The sequence below is a fragment of the Candoia aspera genome, chromosome 18, assembly GCF_035149785.1.
Source record: "Candoia aspera isolate rCanAsp1 chromosome 18, rCanAsp1.hap2, whole genome shotgun sequence".
Lineage (NCBI taxonomy): Eukaryota > Metazoa > Chordata > Lepidosauria > Squamata > Boidae > Candoia > Candoia aspera.
In genome coordinates this window covers 446,081-462,938 of record NC_086170.1, presented here as the reverse complement: position 1 = coordinate 462,938, position 16,858 = coordinate 446,081, and the positions used below count along the sequence as shown (strand labels likewise).

At 63.3% G+C, this 16,858-nt stretch overlaps 3 protein-coding genes across 3 annotated transcripts; 2 read left to right on the top strand and 1 right to left on the bottom strand.

Annotated features, from left to right (window-relative positions):
- The first annotated feature begins 73 nt into the window (after positions 1–73).
- On the top strand, positions 74–7,939 carry LOC134506942 (chloride channel protein ClC-Kb-like). The gene is made up of 19 exons (XM_063317324.1): positions 74–230; positions 525–653; positions 974–1,102; positions 1,553–1,692; positions 2,301–2,378; positions 2,584–2,662; positions 2,854–2,979; positions 3,450–3,534; positions 3,630–3,731; positions 3,968–4,052; positions 4,229–4,402; positions 4,678–4,747; positions 4,871–4,981; positions 5,147–5,360; positions 5,588–5,721; positions 5,968–6,068; positions 6,215–6,298; positions 6,589–6,675; positions 7,720–7,939. Exons 1-19 carry the CDS (start codon positions 89–91, stop codon positions 7,765–7,767), a joined length of 2,118 nt encoding a protein of 705 aa, XP_063173394.1. The 5' UTR covers positions 74–88; the 3' UTR covers positions 7,768–7,939.
- Positions 7,940–8,444: 505 nt separating this feature from the next.
- On the bottom strand, positions 8,445–11,965 carry FAM131C (family with sequence similarity 131 member C). Its single transcript, XM_063317628.1, has 6 exons — positions 11,665–11,965; positions 11,427–11,542; positions 10,768–10,843; positions 9,585–9,767; positions 9,246–9,356; positions 8,445–9,159 (listed from the first exon to the last, which is right to left on the bottom strand). The coding sequence occupies exons 1-6, from the start codon at positions 11,963–11,965 to the stop codon at positions 8,888–8,890; spliced, it is 1,059 nt and encodes a 352-aa protein (XP_063173698.1). The 3' UTR covers positions 8,445–8,887.
- Positions 11,966–14,046: 2,081 nt separating this feature from the next.
- Positions 14,047–16,618, top strand: LOC134507141 (uncharacterized). Its single transcript, XM_063317627.1, has 4 exons — positions 14,047–14,274; positions 14,503–14,562; positions 15,161–15,667; positions 16,289–16,618. The coding sequence occupies exons 1-4, from the start codon at positions 14,047–14,049 to the stop codon at positions 16,502–16,504; spliced, it is 1,011 nt and encodes a 336-aa protein (XP_063173697.1). The 3' UTR covers positions 16,505–16,618.
- The last annotated feature ends 240 nt before the right edge of the window (positions 16,619–16,858 follow it).

The window sequence follows — 16,858 nt, the reverse complement described above, 5'->3', positions numbered from 1 at the left end:
CGAACTGCTCTCCCTTGCCTTGCCCCGAGGCTGTGGCCCTGGTCCTCCTCCTCTCCACGGACTGCCTGCCTGGTCCCAGCCTCCAGGTATGGCTGCCGAGAGGCCAGAGAGAGCATCCAGAGAGAGAGATGGAGCCAAGAACGAGGAGGAGGAGGAGGAGGAGGAGAACGTGTTCCTGCCCTGGGAAGACAGCTGGAGGCCCTGGCCAAGAGCCCGGAGGACGGTGCATGGTAGGAGCCTGCCTGGGAGACCCCACCCAGCCACGAGAGGGGCTCCCACATATATGGCATGGGGGGAGCGCTCCCCCAGTGCTGGAGATCCTTTGGCCTCTTCTTCCACCACACCTGCCCCCCCCCCGTTCCCTCCAAGGGAGGAGCAGTGGAAGGGGGCAAAGTAGGCACGGCCTGTTGATCCCCGGGGCACCGGTGGTGGGAGGCAAGAGCTCCAGAGGAAGGTGGAGCTGGGGGGGAGAAGAGCCTCTTTCCTCAAGGCCCTTAATCCCAGGCCTCTGCTGCCCTCTGCAGGTTGCCTGGAGTGCATCAAGCGGCAGCTCTTCCGCGTTGGGGACGATTGGTATTTCCTCTTTGCCCTGGGTGTCATCATGGCACTGGTCAGCTTCGCCATGGACTTCACCGTTTCCAGGGTTGCCAGCGGTGAGCTGCCCCGCCAAATCCCTTGTGGCAGGACACCTTCCGCCCACCCCCAGCTAGACTTTGAGGGGCAAGAGATTCAGAACAAGCAGCAGGAAAACTGTTGTGCAGCTTGTGGAACACCGTGTCACAAGATACTGTGATGGGTACCATTTTTAAGAGGGGATTAGACCAGTCCACGCAGGGTTGAACATTGGGAGGAAAGGCAGCCAGGCCTTCGGAGTACTGGGGCTGGGCAGCCGCAGCAGCAAACGACTCTCGCACCCGAGCACTCCGTGATGGTCCAGTTCCCGGCCCCCTTGATTTCTCTCTGGACTCCCCAGCGCATGTGTGGCTTTACCGAGAGGTTGGGGACTACCCGGTGCTGAAGTTCCTCTCCTGGACCATGTACCCGGTCGCACTGTCGGCGTTTTCCACAGGCTTTGCGCAGAGCATCACTCAGCATGCTGGAGGTGAGGCGGGGGGCCGCTGTGGCCTTCAGGCAGCGTCTGCCCCATTCCAGTCCCTGGACTGCGAAGCACCTTCCTTCCCTTCTCCACGTCCGGATGAGAGGAGGAGGAGGAGAGAGAGATGGCCACTGTTAGCGCTTTGGGCCTTTCCGGAAGCGTAAACGTTTCCCTCCTTCCGTCTGTTGCCCTTGCTCTTCTCCCTGAAAGGAAGCTGCTGAGGAAAGGGCAACCCAGGTGCTGTGTCCACGCACTGTCCACGTCTGGCCTGGCGCCTGACCTAACCCAGTTTCAGGGGCTGCCCAATAGACGGAAGCCAAAACGAACCACCCCCGAGTCCTGAGAAGCCCTGGCAAGGAATGCAAGTGAGGCCCGGGGGCTGCATCTGGGTGGGCCCTGGGGAGCCCTGCCCGGGGGATGGGAGCAGTGGGGAGACCGCGCTGCCCTCTCTGCCAGGCTCTGGGATCCCCGAGCTCAAGACCATCCTGACCGGCGTCATCCTGGAGGAGTACTTGGCCATGGAGAATTTTGGGGCCAAGGTTGTGGGGCTCACTTGCACCCTCGCCTGCGGGAGCACCGTCTTCCTCGGAAAAGTGGTAAGCATCCTGCCGGTCAGTTGAGAGGTCTCTCCGGCAATCCTGGCATGGCCTCCGCTGATTGGCTGTGTCTGCCTTTGGGAAAAGAAAGGGAGGCTGTGGTGTTTTGAAAGGGAGAAGCCTTCCCAGGCGCCGTTCAGGGGAGAGGAGGAAAGAGTTGGGCTTCCGGAGGGGAGGCATCTGCCCTGGACCTGTCAGCCTTGCCCACCCCCAGGCTGGAGAAGCCAGCGCCCTTCTAAGAAAGGAGGGCCTGAGTCGCGGCAGCGGGAAGGGAAGGGTCCCTCCAGGCCTTTCTTCAGGAAGGAGCTGGGCAGGAACTGGGAAGTGGAGAAGCTGCTGGTCCCGCCAGCGTCAGTCAGCCTGACCCAGCTGGCTGAACATTCAAGGCGAAGAGTCTCCTCCCCAGAAACCTGCAAGGTCACCCTGAGGGCCGTTTGCAGATGTGGTGCTCCTGAAGCCCCCCATTTGGGGGGTGCCGGGGGAGGCTGCAGATCGATGGGGGGGCCTTTGTGGGCCAGCTCTCCCTCCTCTTTGAGCAGCTCCATCCGAGCCTTCTGGATCGGCCTCTTCCTGGTCGTCACTCTCCTGCCGGCCTCTGCTTTCCCCAGGGACCCTTTGTCCACCTCTCCAGCATGATTGCAGCCTACCTGGGGAAGATCCGGATGAGCGTTTCCGGGGAGTATGAGGTATGGCTGAGGAGGTGAGGCTGCCCTCCCAGGATGGGCTGGAAGTTCAGCGGCAGCTGAGGGCTGCGTTCCCGGCTGGAGGGGCCCAGGGAGGGCCGGTCCAGACCGGCTGCGTGGGGCCTCTGGCCGGGCCCCGGGGGCCTCAAGGGTGACTCGGTGGCGTTGGAGGAAGAGGTTCCAGCGGGTGCATCTGTCCTCCTCCTAGAACAAAAGCAAGCAAAACGAGATGCTGGTGGCGGGAGCGGCCGTGGGCGTGGCAACCGTCTTTGGGGCTCCCATCAGTGGTAAGACACAGGCTTGGCAGACGGAGCTGGGGTGGGGCCTGCCTGGGGACGCGCCTCAAGGACGAGGTGGCTGAGCCCAGGCCGGCCGAACTGGGACAGGCGGGAGTTGCCGGGCTGGTGGGCTCGGGGCGCTGTGTGCCGGGGCTGACCGACCCCCACCAGCTCCTGGGCCGCCCGTTGCCATTCCACAGGCGTCCTCTTCAGCATCGAGGTCACGTCCTCTCACTTCGCGGTCCGGGACTACTGGAGGGGCTTCTTCTCAGCCACCTGCGGCGCCTTCATGTTTCGCCTGCTGGCCGTTTTCAGTAGCGAACAAGGTGGGGGCGCGAGTGGCCGGACAAGCCTGGCTGCCGAAAGGAGGCCCCCTGTGGGCTGACCTTCAGCCGCTCTGCCTCCGCCTGGGGATGCGGGGGGGGGCGGGGGTATGCTCGCCAGAGGCAGCGCGCCCGGTGGAGTCTCTGACCCTCGCCCCAAAGCCAAGCTCGGCTGACTGGCCATGCGGCTTCCGTGGGGCAACTGCCGGCGGGCCTTTCCCCAGCCCCTCTGTCATGCGCAGGGGCCACAGCTCCGATGGTGCAGTGAGCGGGGGCAGCCTGGGCCGCTTCAGATTCCCTGAACTGCGCTTAGAAGCGCCATAAGACCGGCTGGGTGTGTTCCTGGTACTGTCCCAGGCTCTGCCCCACCCAGGGGGTCTTCTTGGCCAGGGGGGCTGGGTAGAAACCAGGAAGGGAGGGGGCTCCCGGAGAGCAGGGCCAGACCCCCTCCACTCTTGCGCTCCCCTTTCCAGAAACCATCATGGCCCTCTTCAAGACCAGCTTCCGGATCGACTTCCCCTTTGACCTGCCGGAGACCGTTTTCTTCGCCTTCCTGGGGTGAGGAGAGGGTCCCCCTGCGGTCAGGGCGGGGGGGGGGCAGATGCCGCAGCAAGAGCCCCTGGCAAGCAGGGGGCCTCCTCTCTTCCTTGCAGCGGGATCTGCGGTGTGCTGAGCTGCGCCTACCTCTTCTGCCAGCGCTGGTTCCTGGCCTATGTCTGGAGGAACACCTTCACGGCCAGGCTGCTGGCCACCGAGTAAGTAGCACCAAAGGGGCTGCCTTCCGGAGGGCCTCCGACGTCTCCTCGGGGCTTTGAGAACTGGAGGAGGCGCCAACAGTACCCCTGCCCCCGTCTGCCCCCAGCCCAGACTCCCTCAGCAATGCATCCCCTGCGGCTTTGGGGTGAAGTTTGTTTCCCAGAGATGATCCCTCCTTCCCTTCCCTTCCCTTCCCTTCCCTTCCCAGAGGTGACCGTCGGGCCTTCTTTTGCAGGAAGCCCCTCTACTCGGTGCTGGTGGCCTTCCTGCTGTCCTCCATCACCTTCCCGCTTAGCCTGGGACAATTCATGGCCTCCAGGGTAACTATCAGCTGCTGCTGCCGAGGGTAGGGCCTGCGGGAAAACACATGGGTGCCGCCATGTCTCCGCTGAGCCAGGCTTGCCACGGGGCAGGGGCAGGGGAGGAGCCGCCATCCCTCTGCCGTAGGTTGCAGGAGGCGGGGGCCTTTTCCCAGCGCTGCCCTTCCTCCTTGCAGCTGAGCATGAAGGAGCTGCTCACCTCCCTCCTGGACAACCGCACCTGGAGTGTCCTCTCCCAGAATGCATCGCTTGACAGGCCTCCCCAGGTGGACCCCTCCAATCTGTGGCAGGAGTGGTGGGATCCAAGCATCACCATCTTTGGCACGCTCTCCGTCTTCCTGGGGATGAAGGTGCGCCTGGGGCCAGGCCACCCTCCAGGGAGCCTCCTGGGCCTGGCAGGCGGGACATCTGCAGTCCCTGCCCGGGAGCCGTGTCAAGGGCTGGGCTGCCTCAGCCTCGTGGGCAGGCACGCAGGGGGTCTCTAGTTGTTCTGACTCCTCCCCGGGTCTCTCCGTCAATCCTCTGCTTCGCTGCCCAGTGGCATGGGTCGAACTGTTGGCTGGTCGCCGTGGGCCCTTGCTCTTGGAGGTTGGGCTGCTGGCATTGATCCTTTCTGTCCCTGCAGTTTTGGATGCTGATCTTGGCCACCACCATGCCCATGCCTGCTGGGTACTTCATGCCCGTCTTCGTTTACGGTGAGGGCTTCTGCTTTCTCTCGCTCGCTGCTTTTGCCCTCCAGAGAAGCCGGCCTGTCCGATTCAGCGGGCCGGAGTAAAAGGGAGGGAGGGATGACTGGTGTCTTTCTCTGCTCTCCCCAGGAGCTGCCATCGGGCGCTTGGTGGGTGAGGCTGCGGCCTTCGTCTTCCCCAGGGGTATCACCGCCGAGGGCCCCCCCAGCCCCATCACCCCTGGGGCGTACGCACTGGCAGGTACGTCAGGAGGCCTCCTTGGCACTCGGAGGCAGCGTGGAAAGAGTGAGGGCAACTGGGGGCAAAGCCGCTGCCCTCACTGGGGTGTCCCTTGTTATGTCCCGAGGAGGAGCCCCCACACACACCTTTGCTCTCCCTGAGATGGGCCCCCGCCCTTCCCCACAGGGGCAGCCGCCTTCTCTGGCTCAGTCACCCACACCCTCTCCACCGCCTTGCTGGCCTTCGAGATGACAGGGCAGATCGCCCACATCCTGCCAGTCCTCCTGGCCGTCCTGGTCGCCAACGCCATCGCCCAGAAGTTCCAGCCCTCCTTCTACGATGGCACCATCATCGTCAAGAAGCTGCCGTACCTGCCCCGCATCCGGAGCAGGCACATCGGGTGAGCTGCCTGGCCTCCATGGCCTGCTGGGGCTGGGGGGTTGGAATGCCAGCGACTTCAGTCCATTAGGCCAAAAGAACAGGCACTCTGCACGTGCCTAGAGCATCTCTGGCCATGTCTTGGATCGGGAGCACAAGCAGCCCTGCTTCCCAAAAGTGTCACTCCGGCCGTCCTGCTTTCCGGCCCCTGCAGAGCCTTTGGTCTGGTGAGTGCTGGCTCCCTTCCAGGTCCTACACGGTCACCACCCGAGAGTTCATGAACACCGATATGGTCATCCTGGCTCAGGAAGCCCCCTTCCAGGACATCCTCCAGGTGGTCACCACGACGGACGACCAGGAATATCCCGTGGTAGACGATGCTGGTACTGCAGTTTTGCAAATGTGGCAGGGGGATCCCTGTAGGGAGTGGGGAGGCCAGTCTGGCCTGTGGGGGTGAGACCGAGGGCTCCTGGGTTTTGTACTCTGAGGGTCTTCACAAGCAGGGACCCCTGGGAAGCTGCCCCGCCCCCCACCCCCCACCCCAGTGGGGGCAATGATTCAAGGGAAGGCAGGAGCTACTTGGCAGGGGCCCCAGTGCTCGGCCCACCTCCCCTCTGCTCCTCTCTCAGAGTCGCTGATGCTGCTGGGGGTGGTCCAGCGAGCCAGTCTCATCCAGTTTCTCCAGACCTACGAGGATGCCAGCCTGCCCCGGAAGGAGCAGGGGAAAGAGGTGGGTTGGAGAGGGTGACCTCTGGCAAGAGCAGAGAAAACGCTCTCTGGGAGGCCCCCAGGCTCCCCTCCCTTGTGGGCTCCCCGCAAGGGAGGCCCTGCCTCTCCGGCCGCACCCCGTGTCCATGGCTGCGCTTCTTCTTCCAGCCTCCCTTGGGCCAGACCTTGGGAGAAGGCTGCACCATCAGCCCTGTGACCCTGCAGCTCTCCCCGTGGACATCCCTGCACCAGGTACATGGGGCGGTTGAGCACTGCACAGTTGCCCCAGGCTGAGGGCTCCCCGCGCCAGGCTGAATTGGGGCTCGTTCCTCTGCTGAGGTGCCGTGGCAGTGGCAGGGAGGAGGCAAGGAAGCTGCCACCTCTGGGGAACTGTGGGTCGGGGGGTGGCTGGGCTGGACTGGGCTGGGCTGGGCACACTTTCCCGTGGGGGTCTGCTGGGGAGGGAGATTTCTGACCCGGACCTCCAGAGGACCCCTTTCCCCCTTAAGGAAGGGACGCTGAGCCCATTTTCTCTCCTGTAGGCCCACCACCTCTTTGAGCTGCTGAACCTGCAGCGGGCTTTTGTCACCCAGCTGGGGAAAGTGGTGGGGATCGTGACCAGGAGGGAGGTGAGTGGCTGGGCTCCCCCAGGGGGGTGGCAGCAAGGTGGCCATTCCTGATCCCCATCCCCACTGACTCTGTAGGAACTGGGGGCAGGGGTGAGGACAGGCGGGCACTGGGGGCTTGGCTGCTGCTGCTGTGCCAACCCTGTGGCATCGCTGGAGGCCATCGAGGCAGAGGCCAGAGAGAGTTAGGTGAACCAAGAGTCTCAGCGTGAAACTATTTCTGATGTGCGTCTCTCCAGCGAGCACGCAACTGATGCGCTGTGGAGCCCTTTCGACCCTGTAGGGTGCAGGACTGGGCGGGGCACCGAAGACCAAGCCTCTATCAGGGCAGAGATCCAAATTAAATCAAAGTACCCACTTCAAGGTGTCCTGGGCAACTGGCAGGTTTCCTATGTCTTATTTTACCTAGACGTGGGGATCTTGTGTGGTGTGTATTTGTGACTGTTCCCTAAAATCTGCTGGGAGATTCTTCTCCTTTGCCCAAAGGAAGTGCGCTCTCTCGCTTGCTCTCTCTCTGGGAGGGAGGAAGGGGGGCTTTCCACCATAGCTTGTGCAGAGAGACCTGCCCTCCCTGCTCCTAACTGGCTTCTGGTGCTACCTTCCTCAGAAAAACTGCTGTTCCTTTCTAATGGGTTTTAAGACTGCTTTTGGCATCTTACTGTTCTGAAACTGTTTCCTCTTTGGTGCTGTCTGTTGGATTCCACCTCAGAGAGGCTGGTCATCCCCGGTTGGAATAATGGTTGTGCCTCAAGTGAATTAGGCAGCTTAGGCAGCGTTTGTGAGGAAGTGTGGAAATCACTTTCTGATCCCCAGTCATCTGTAACTGACACGCACTTTGGACCATGCCTACTTTACAGGACTGTTGTGAAAATACAATAAAAATAAAATGGAGCCTGCAGTCTCCCTATCGAGCTCCTTCAGAGAAAGATCCATTCTGCAAACAAACTTTGCAGTTATCCTGAGACTCGTTCCTTAGAGAGAGCGACAAGGCAGCTCCGAACACCCTCTTCGTGCCCCGTTATCAGCTTTCCTCTCCTCCTCCTTTAGTTAAGGAAAGCCATCGAAGACCTGGCAAATCCCAAACCTGTGCAGTAGTGCCGCTGAAAAGCAGAGCCTGCGTGAGGAGGGTGCCGGAGAGGTGAAGCAGTGTATTTAACGTCTGTGGTTTGTGATCTGGCACTGTTTGCTAATGGAAGAGCTGTTCTCTGACCTGCATAGGCTTGACAGGAACAGAAGTAAAATAAAATTGAAAAACTGGCAAGTGGAAGATGTAGGCACTTTTGAAATCTTTGGGCATTTCAGAAATAGTTAGCAAAGTACAGTAAGCATACAGTTTTAATTTGTCTACGTTGATGTCTTTCCCAGGGTGGGGGAAGGGGCACGTTGGCAAGTGTTGGGGCTAGAGGGAGGTGATGGGTTTGGGGAGGAGGGCGTTCCCCAGCCCTCTTTTTCCTGCAGTGAGGATAGTGAAAAGAACCTGCTTGCTTTTACTCCGTTGTCATCCCACAGAAAGGTCTTTCGGGCAGGCTGGGACAGGCCTCGCGTAGAGTCGGGGAAGGGAACAGCGGCCCCTGCTCCAGCCTTCCCCAGCTGGAGGTCTCCCAGATGTGTTGGGACAAGTCCCCTCCTCCCTGCTCAAACATGGAGGTGGTTATATCCGGAGGGCACCGGGCTGGTTCCTTCCAGGCGAGAATTTGAACGTACCATGGAGGGGGTATTGTCATTTTCTGCAGTATCATTTTTTATTTACAAACGTACATATTCAGGACAACACCAGGCACCATCAGCCGATAAGGAAGCTTCGCCGTTGCTCTGTGAACCTTAGCAAGCATGGAAACACACAGCACGTAGGCAGGAAAACCCGAAGGGATGCACGGCCTGAGCATGCAGGTCTGTCCTCCGCAGTGCTGGGAGCCCCTCAGTCAGTCCACGTGCGTTGGCCTGGTCAGCTGTACAGGTCAGTCGCAACACCGGAAGGGCTAATAACGGATTAGGTGAGCTGTGCGGGCATGTGCCAGAGCACGGCGTTCTCCTGCAGCAGAGGCGGCCCTGGGACGGTGATTCGCTTCCCCTCCTCCTCTGGGGCAGGCCAGGAGAGCCAGAGGAAGGTGGGATGGGCCCGAGAAAAGGCCCCTCTTGGTCTCTGCTCCAAGGCCCCTGTCAGTCACGCGTCCAGCCCCCTTGGAGCCGCCGACTCCCTGCCCGAGGGCCTGGCCTAGTCGTAGAAGACTTCATCCTCCGAGGGAGAGCTGCTGTCCGCGTAGCGCAGGGACGTGGCACTCCGCTGTTGCCTGAGGGAGCCGGGGAGGCTTGCCCGCTCCCTGTCTCCCCTTCCCGAGCCGCCTGTTGCCGTGCCCCAGCCGTTCGCTTCTGAGGGCCGGTCTGGGATGGGGGATTCGCGGGTGGAAAGCAAGAAGGTCCGGGGGCCGCCTGCCAAGGCCGGTGGGCAGAACCGAAGATTCTCCTGCAGGCAGAGGCCTTCCAGGTCTGGCTGAAGGAGAAGGAAGAGGGGAGTCAGAAGGGAAGGCACAGCTGGGGGGCTTGGAGAAGCCGCAGGGATGGCCGGGGCATACCTGGGAGCTGGATCGCGTCCTCTGAGCCTCGCCCATAGCTCTGCGCCTCTTCATCCAGCGAGGGCCAGACACTCAGTGTGGCTTCCGTGATGGCAAACTGCTCTGCCACGCCTGGGGGGGCAGAGAAATGGGAGGCCAGGGCGGGCATCCCGGGTCCTGGCCGGGGTCTGGGGGAGGACTGGGTGTGCCCCCACGCAGGCACCGCAGGACCACCAAACGAAGCAGCAGATGGCCAGCCAGACCACTCACGTCCTCAGATGGAGGCCGCAGACGCCCAGGCTCAGCAGCCCCCAGCATCGACCGCCGTCCAGGCCCTCGGCCGCACTGCCCCCCCCTCACCTGCCGCAAAGCGAGCCTCCTTCAGCTCGTCCGTCAGCTCCTCGTAGAGCGCCTCTTCGGGGGGAGCCTGCCCCCAACCCACCTGGTTGGGGCTCCACCCCTTCCACTCGATGAGGTGGGCCACACGTCCCTGGGCCATGGCGGTGGGCTTGGTGACGTGGTCCTTGATGGTCTGGAGGAGGCCTGGAGGACAGGAGGAGCAGGGCTGAGCCCAGCCGTGAGCAGACGGGGGAACTTGGGGCAGCCATGGGGACAAACGCTGCCTGCTGGTCCTGCACCTTCCCGGCTGGAGAAACTGCGGAGGGTTTCCATGGAAACAAACATCGCAAGACTTATTAATCTCCGCACTGTCCGAATGCTTAAGCAGCGGAGCCGTGAAGAGCCACGGTGGGGGCGACTGCAGTGGCTTTGGGGACGGGGAAGGCTGACTCGCCGGACCGCCCTCCCCAGTGGTCCCCTTCCCTCCGGCCGGATCCGAGGCTCTCTCGCCCAAGGAATCCGGCCTATCTCCAAAGGAGGCCCCTTTCTAGAGAATGGCTTGTCTGGCTGACCACGCCCATATCGCTGCCAAAGTCATGTCTGCTGAGGTAGACCAGCGGAAGAATAGAACCGTCAAGGTAGTGGGGGACCTTGAGACCATCTAGTCCATCATCTGATCACCGCAGAAATCCAAAGTAAAGCGCCCCAGAGAAATCGCCGCCTGTCCTCGGCTTCAAAACCTCCGGCAGAGGGGGGGCCACCTCCGCTCTGGGTCACTGGTGCCTTGTCCAGCCGCTCTTATGCCTAGGAAGCCATTCACTTGGGATTGGCCTTCCTGGAAGAAGGTGCGCCATCTGCATCCTGGCACACAGCTGCTTCTGCGCAAATAATGCAGCTGAAGGTCCAAAGGGGCCACGCTCTGTGCACTGTTGCCACCGCCCCTCACCCCCCCGAACCACAGCAGGCACCACCACCAGGCTACGGTATGTGTGTTCAAGGCAGCTGTCTCAGGCCTCTGGGTTTTGTTATTAATTAGGCTTTTGGAGTGAGGATTTGTTAATGCAACAGGGGACCACGGTGCCCTGATAGAGATGCGTCCCTAGTATTTCTGCCAGCTGAGCAATGGTGGCGGAAGTGCTAGAGAGCCCCTCCCCTCGGGCAGCAGCGCCAGGGAACGGGTTGGGCAGCAGATGGGCACACCTACCCAGCAGGGAGGATGTGGCGAGGGCTGTCACATTGTAGGCCCCTGAGGTAGCACCACTGGAGCCTTGAAATGATTTCTGCAGGAAAAGGAGGAGGAGGTGACGCAGGACTGCCGTGTCCACGGGAGGCCAACCTCTGAGCTGTGTGAAGGGCCTGGCCATCGTTCTGCAGGCCTGGCCGTCCTTCCCGGTGTTTCGGCCAGCAGCAGCTCTGTCCCAGACTGGGTGCCCGTGGGGCCTGAAGTCTGCCTCTGAGAACTCCCCCCTCCAGCCCCGCTTATTTGCAAAGCCCAGCCCTTCCCCAGCCTCTGCCAACCTGCCAGGAGCATGTGGGGACTCCTTGCCAGCCAGGCCCTGGGGAAGGGCGGCACCACCTCTGGAGGCCCCTCCTGGCTTAGGGGCTTCTGGGCAGTGGCTGCCCCAAATTTGAAACGCCTTTAAGTTACGCCTCAGTCCTGCTGTGATTTCTAACTTTCCTACTGCTGTTTTATGTTCCATTTCCACGCATAGCTTACAGCATCCAGCCTCTCTCTTCATTGCTGTTGCCCTGACCGTTTGCAACTAGGTAGCCTCTCCCCATCCAGACTTGCTTTAAGGGAAAGCGGAACACAAATGCTGTCTCTGAGCAGCCATCCCCAGGGCCTGGGGTGCTGTCCCTTACCTCACCGGTGCCTTCTTGCGGGGGGGCATCTGGTGGATTGCCACCTTTCTGGGGGGCAGCCGTAGGCTGGTCCGGCAGAGGGGCAGCGCCCCCCTCCTTGGCATTTGTGAGGAGTCCTGCAAGAAGGACAGTGAGAGGCTCAGCAGCAGTGCGAATGGGCTGGACCAGGCTCGGGGGGGGGGCGTGCGGCTGGGCCCCCTCAAGCCTCCTCAAAACTCAGGCGTGGGGTGTGCCTCGCCTCCCCTTTCAGCTGCTGTCCGGGCCTGCTTTGGGCCCTGCACATGGGGAGTCCGGCCTGGGAGGACCTGGGTTCCCCCGTGACATGGGGGATTGGCCCCTGTGCCTTCCAGATGCCCTGCAACTTCGCTCTCTGTGTGCAGGAGCCGCGTGGCTGTCCAGGGCATACGGTGTGACTCTGGTGGCTCTCCGTGGATCCAGAAGAGCTGGGCTGCTTCTGGACAGGCTGGAGCAGCCCTTGGGAGCGCAGAGGGCCTCCCTGCAGTCAAGCCAGCGAGCCCGGATTTCTTGGTGCCTTGCATCCGAGGCCACGAAATGGAAAAGGACGCGGAAGGGACAGTGATGCCCTGCAGCTGGTGGCAGGTGGAAGGCTGGCTCTCCCCTGCCTCCCCTCCCAGCGCTGGGACTTGTTTTTCACCTTGTCTGTTGGCTGCAGACTCCGCCTGCCCCTTTCCGTTGGGGGAGCCTGCCACTAGCCAGGCTTTCCTTGGGGCTTTCGCACCTCCGCCCCCCCCCACCTACGGGTGGGGCTTGCAGAGAAACTTTCCCCTGGCTGAGCAGGATGGGACAGCCCCCAGCGGAGAAAGGAGGCACTTGTGTGACTGAAAAGCTGTCTCTGGAGGCCCCTAGATGGGAAGATGGGCCATCATTTGAGCGTGTACAGAATGCAGAAAGGCCTCTGCAACTATGTCCTTTTAACGGCTAGATAATTCACGTTGCCTCCTGCCTGCCTGCAACTGGACGGAGCAGAGGGAGCCCCTTCCCCGCCCGGAATCTCAGCCAGGCGGGCCAGTCATTTCCACAAAGACAGCAGATCCTCTCTGCTCTCATCCATCCCTTTAGCCACACGGATGCAGAGAGAGACTGGGGCGGTGCATGGAGGCTCAGTGGGAGGCCAGTTAGGCTGGGGGTGTGGGATTTCCAGACTGAGCGAGGGCGCTACCCAAGGGACAGCAGTCACCCGAGGGATTCCTGTCGGACGCCTCCCGGAGCCCTCTCCCGCTTCGTGCGCTGTTGCACGGAGCCTGCCCCGACTTCAGAGTCCCCGCGCTGGCGCCCCACCCGGACCGCGGGGACCTTGAGCCCGAGCGGGCAGCTTACCTTTGGTCAGGCACGAGCCCATGGCGGGGCGGGGGGCACGCCACTGCCGAGGCCGGCGGGGGCATCGAGGAGGCTGCCGGAGCCGCCGCCGTTCGCCCGAGGCCTGGGCCCCGAAGCTGCGGACCGCGCGCCCGAGAATCGCCCAGGGACCGGGCGCTCCAAAGAGTCCCCGATGCCCGAGAGAAGCCGCCCCGCTTCCACGGAGCGCAGTCGGGCAGCGCAGGAGCTCCGCGGCTTCCGACGGGCGCCCGTGGAGGGGGGACACCAGGCAGGGGGAGGGCGCTTCAGCGATCGGACGGGCGCTCCCCACCGAGAACCTCGCGCTGCGGTGCTCCCCTCCCAGACCGAGCCTCAGATCGAGCCTCGCGGGCCCTCTTGTTGGACATGGGCAACCGCGCCGGTCCAAGCCTTGGGCGCCACGCAGCCGCTGTGGTCGGAGGGCTGGCCGGGCAAGCAAGCCCGGCGGGTCGTTCGGGCGCCCCCGAGCAGCCCCCTTGGGCGCTTCTGGCAACAGTGGGAGCTCGGGCCGGGCCAGGAGGACGCCCACAGGCGGGATCAGCTTAAGAAAACGGGGGAGGGGGCGGAAGCCCACGCGAGCCCCTGAAAATCCGTGGGGGGGGGGGGAGAAAGAGCATCAGGCGATCAGAAGCTCCGTCCAGCATAGCAGCTGGAGAAGTGCGGCGGCAGCCTGCCCACGGGCATCCCGGCAGCCTTCGGGAACCCAGCAACAGCTGCCGAAGGTCAGGCCGGCAGGGCAGCCGGGACCGTAGCCGGGGCCTTCCGCGAACGGAACGGGTGAGGGCTCAGCGTCAGCGCCGGAGACGCTCCGGGGACGCGAAGCGCTTCCGAGCGCGCACAGGGAGAGTGCGCGGGGCGGGGACCTGGAGGGGCAGCCAATCAGGACCCGCTTCCCGCGCCTCCGGATGGAACGCGCGAGCGCGTCCACGAGCGCGGAGCCCCCCCGGCGCCCAGGTACGTCTGGTGCCGCTCCAGCCCCGCCCCCTCCAGTGCGTCACGTTCGGTTCCACCAATCGGGGCAAGGAGGGAGAGGGCGGGCCCTGAGGGGCGCGGGCGAGGCGGGAAACGCAAGGGAAGGTTCAAATAGCGGCCCCGCCCGGGCCGGGCGGGTGAGTTGCGCGGGTGGAGCGGCCCAATGGCGGACAGGTGAGTGGGCCGGGCGGGCCGGTCTGGCCTTCAGGGGGCGCGCGCCCCGCTCGGCGGCAGCGCGTAGACTGAGCAGGAATACGCGGCGGCGAGGTGGTCACCTGACCCCCGGGAGCCAATGGCGGGGAAGGAGCGCCTGCCGGGTTTGGGCGCGAAGGGCCGGGGGCGTGGCCGGGCGCTGAGGCGGCGCGGGAGAGCCGGGCTTCGCTGCGCCCGCCGCCCGCCCAAAAGGGGCGCCAGCCGCGTTGGGGGCTGCCCAGCTCTGCGGCTCTTTCCCAGGGGCGGCGACGACGACGACGAGGACGACGACGACCTCCACTCCGTCGACTGCCTGGAGAAGGCCTTCGTGAGTCCCGCGCTTCTTTCGCGGGGGGACGGGGACGGCGGCGGCGCCGGCGGCGGGGCCTCCGGGAGCTGGCCCGGAGGGCGGCGGGGTTAGGGTGGCGTGGCGGGGCCCGAGAGCCGCGGGGGAGGCGGGCGAGGGTGCCCGAGCCTGGTCCCGCCTTCGCCCGCCGGGCCGCCCGCTGCTTCCGGGAGGCCCGCTCGGCACCCGGCTCTTCTCTCGCCCCCGCAGGCGGCCCTGCAGCGGAAGATCGAGGCGGACTTCTCCCAGGTGGAGGGCGTCCAGAGGAAGGTGGGTGCGGGGCGGCTCCGGGCGCCCTCTCCGCCGCCCGCCCCGGCCCATGGCCCCCGCCTTGCCTTGTCCCCGCGGGCCGCCCCGGAGGGGCTTCGACCCGGCCGGCTCCCGCAGCCCTCGCGGAGCTCGCCTTCCGCTGGCCCTCGGCACGGTGGCGGCCCTCCTGCCGACCCAGGGAGGAGGCCCAGAGGCGCCGCTTCTCTGCCGGCGGGGTTTGCTCCCTCAGAACCCGCCGCCGGCCCTCGCCCTTCCCGTCGCGGCATCTTTCCCACAGCTTCCCGCGGGGCTCTCTTTCCTTCCGCCTGCGGCTCCCGAGCGCTAGACCGAGATGCCCAACCTAGGCCTAGACCCTAATCCTCTGGGCACTGGATTCTGCAGCTCGCCCTCCGTTCGCTGAGGGCCGCGGCGAGAGGGTCTGTGCCGCTGCCCCAGTCGCTCGCTGTTCTCGCTGCCACGGGATGAGAACCGGAAGCCGAAAGGGAGGCAGGACGGGGGCGGTGGTGTAGCCGCCGTATGCAGGCGGGGGGAGGGATGTAGCCAATTTAACGGGCAGCACCCGGGTTCTGAGGGCGCAATCCCTGTGCTTTTGGTCCAGGTAAAAGCTTTGAGCATCGACTGGGAGGAGCGACATCAGCGACTGAAGGTGGAGCAGGAGAAGGTGGCAGAGCTGGAAGCCCAGATAAAGCTCCTGAACACCAAGCAGGAGGAAGCCTTGGCTTCCCTTCAGGCCGACGTGCTGCACGCTGCTGCCCAGATCCAGGAGAAGGAAGGGCTGGCCGAGCAGCTCAGGGCAGAAGTCGCCTCGCTGGAGGAGAGGGTGCGGGTGGCTTGCCAGGAGGCTGCCGAGAGCGCTGCTGAGCTGGAGAAGGGAGCCCACGAGGCCCGGCTGGCTTTGGAGGCCAGTCTTCAACAGCTGGCCAGAGAGGACTCTGCGAGACAAACCTTGCAGGCTGGGCATGAGACCCTCCTGCCACACCTCTGCGAGCGCTTCCCCTGCGGCCCGGATGCTGAGCAGCCGGGAATGGCTGAGGGAGCAGAAGCCTCTGCAGGAAAGGCACTGCAAGGGCAGGCGCAGGGGGCAGGCGGTGGCCTCCTGGAAGAAGTGAGCGTTGCATGGAGGGATTTAGCTCAGCTTAATGGTCCTTGGGCTAGAAGAGGGCTCCGGTGGGAGGCGGGGACATCTGCAGGGGAGGCGGGAACAGGAGTGTCTCTTTTAGCCAAATCTCTGTGGCTTCCTGGCAGCAGGGTCAGATACAGCCAAGCTGGCCAGAGGGGGCCTTGGTGATCTCAGGCTCCGCCTTCAGTCCGTGCTGGAGGACGAGGCTGGCCCTTCCCGCCGCCTGAGGCCATGTCTTTTGCCTCTGCAGGTCTCTAAGTTCACGTGATCCTGACACCCCCCCAGCAAGCCTGTATGCAGCCTGTTCCACCTTCTCACTTGGGGTGTCCCCTTGGTGCATGTGGGTGTGGGAAGTGGGGATGTTCTTGTGCGGGCTGGCTGAGGGAGCTGGAGGGCCAGGGCTCTGGACACTCTGGCACTGCTGATTTCAGGGAAGAGGGTCAGATCCTGGTGTCACTGAGGGTCACCCATTGGAACGTGGGCCAGGTCCCAGGTGTGAGAAGAGCACACCCAGGGTCGTTGCCTTGTGGATAGCTAGGAAGGGATGCCCCATGAGCTCGAAGGACGTGACTGGGAGCTTGGCAACACTCTTCTTTTCCCCTGCAGGCTGACCCCAGAGCCACCAGGTTAGCCCTTATCACCAGATGGGTGGCTGCTGCCTCCTCCTCCGGTCTTCTTTTGGCTCTTAGCAGGCTTGCGCTGACTCCCCGGAGCCATCGGTCAGGGAAGAAGCTGTGTTCGGAAGCTGCTCGTTGTTTCAAAAATGTGCATCAGTGTTCAGGACTCCTTTCTGGGAAAGGTTTCTGCTTGACTTACAGATAGGGAGCGCTGATGAAAGTTGTGCCGTGCTGCTGTTGTCTTTCTAAGATGCACCTCTTGCTTCCTGCTGGAGCTGATCATCCCTTGGTGTTGAATAAAAATGTGTATGCTGCAGAACTGAAGAATCTTCCTTTCAGAGAGGGGGAAGTGGCAGGGCACTCTGCGTGTCCTGGGCATGATGGAGTGTGACACCTGCCTCTGCCTCCCAGGCGACCCCCCCCCCCCCCAGCCTCCTGTTCTGATGCTGGCTGGTCAAGGCCACTTCTGTGTTCAGGTATCTGCCCTTCCTGGCACTGCCACCAGGGGGCGCTTCGCTCTAACCAATTTCTTCTGAGCCAGCCTTCCCAGATGTGCTGG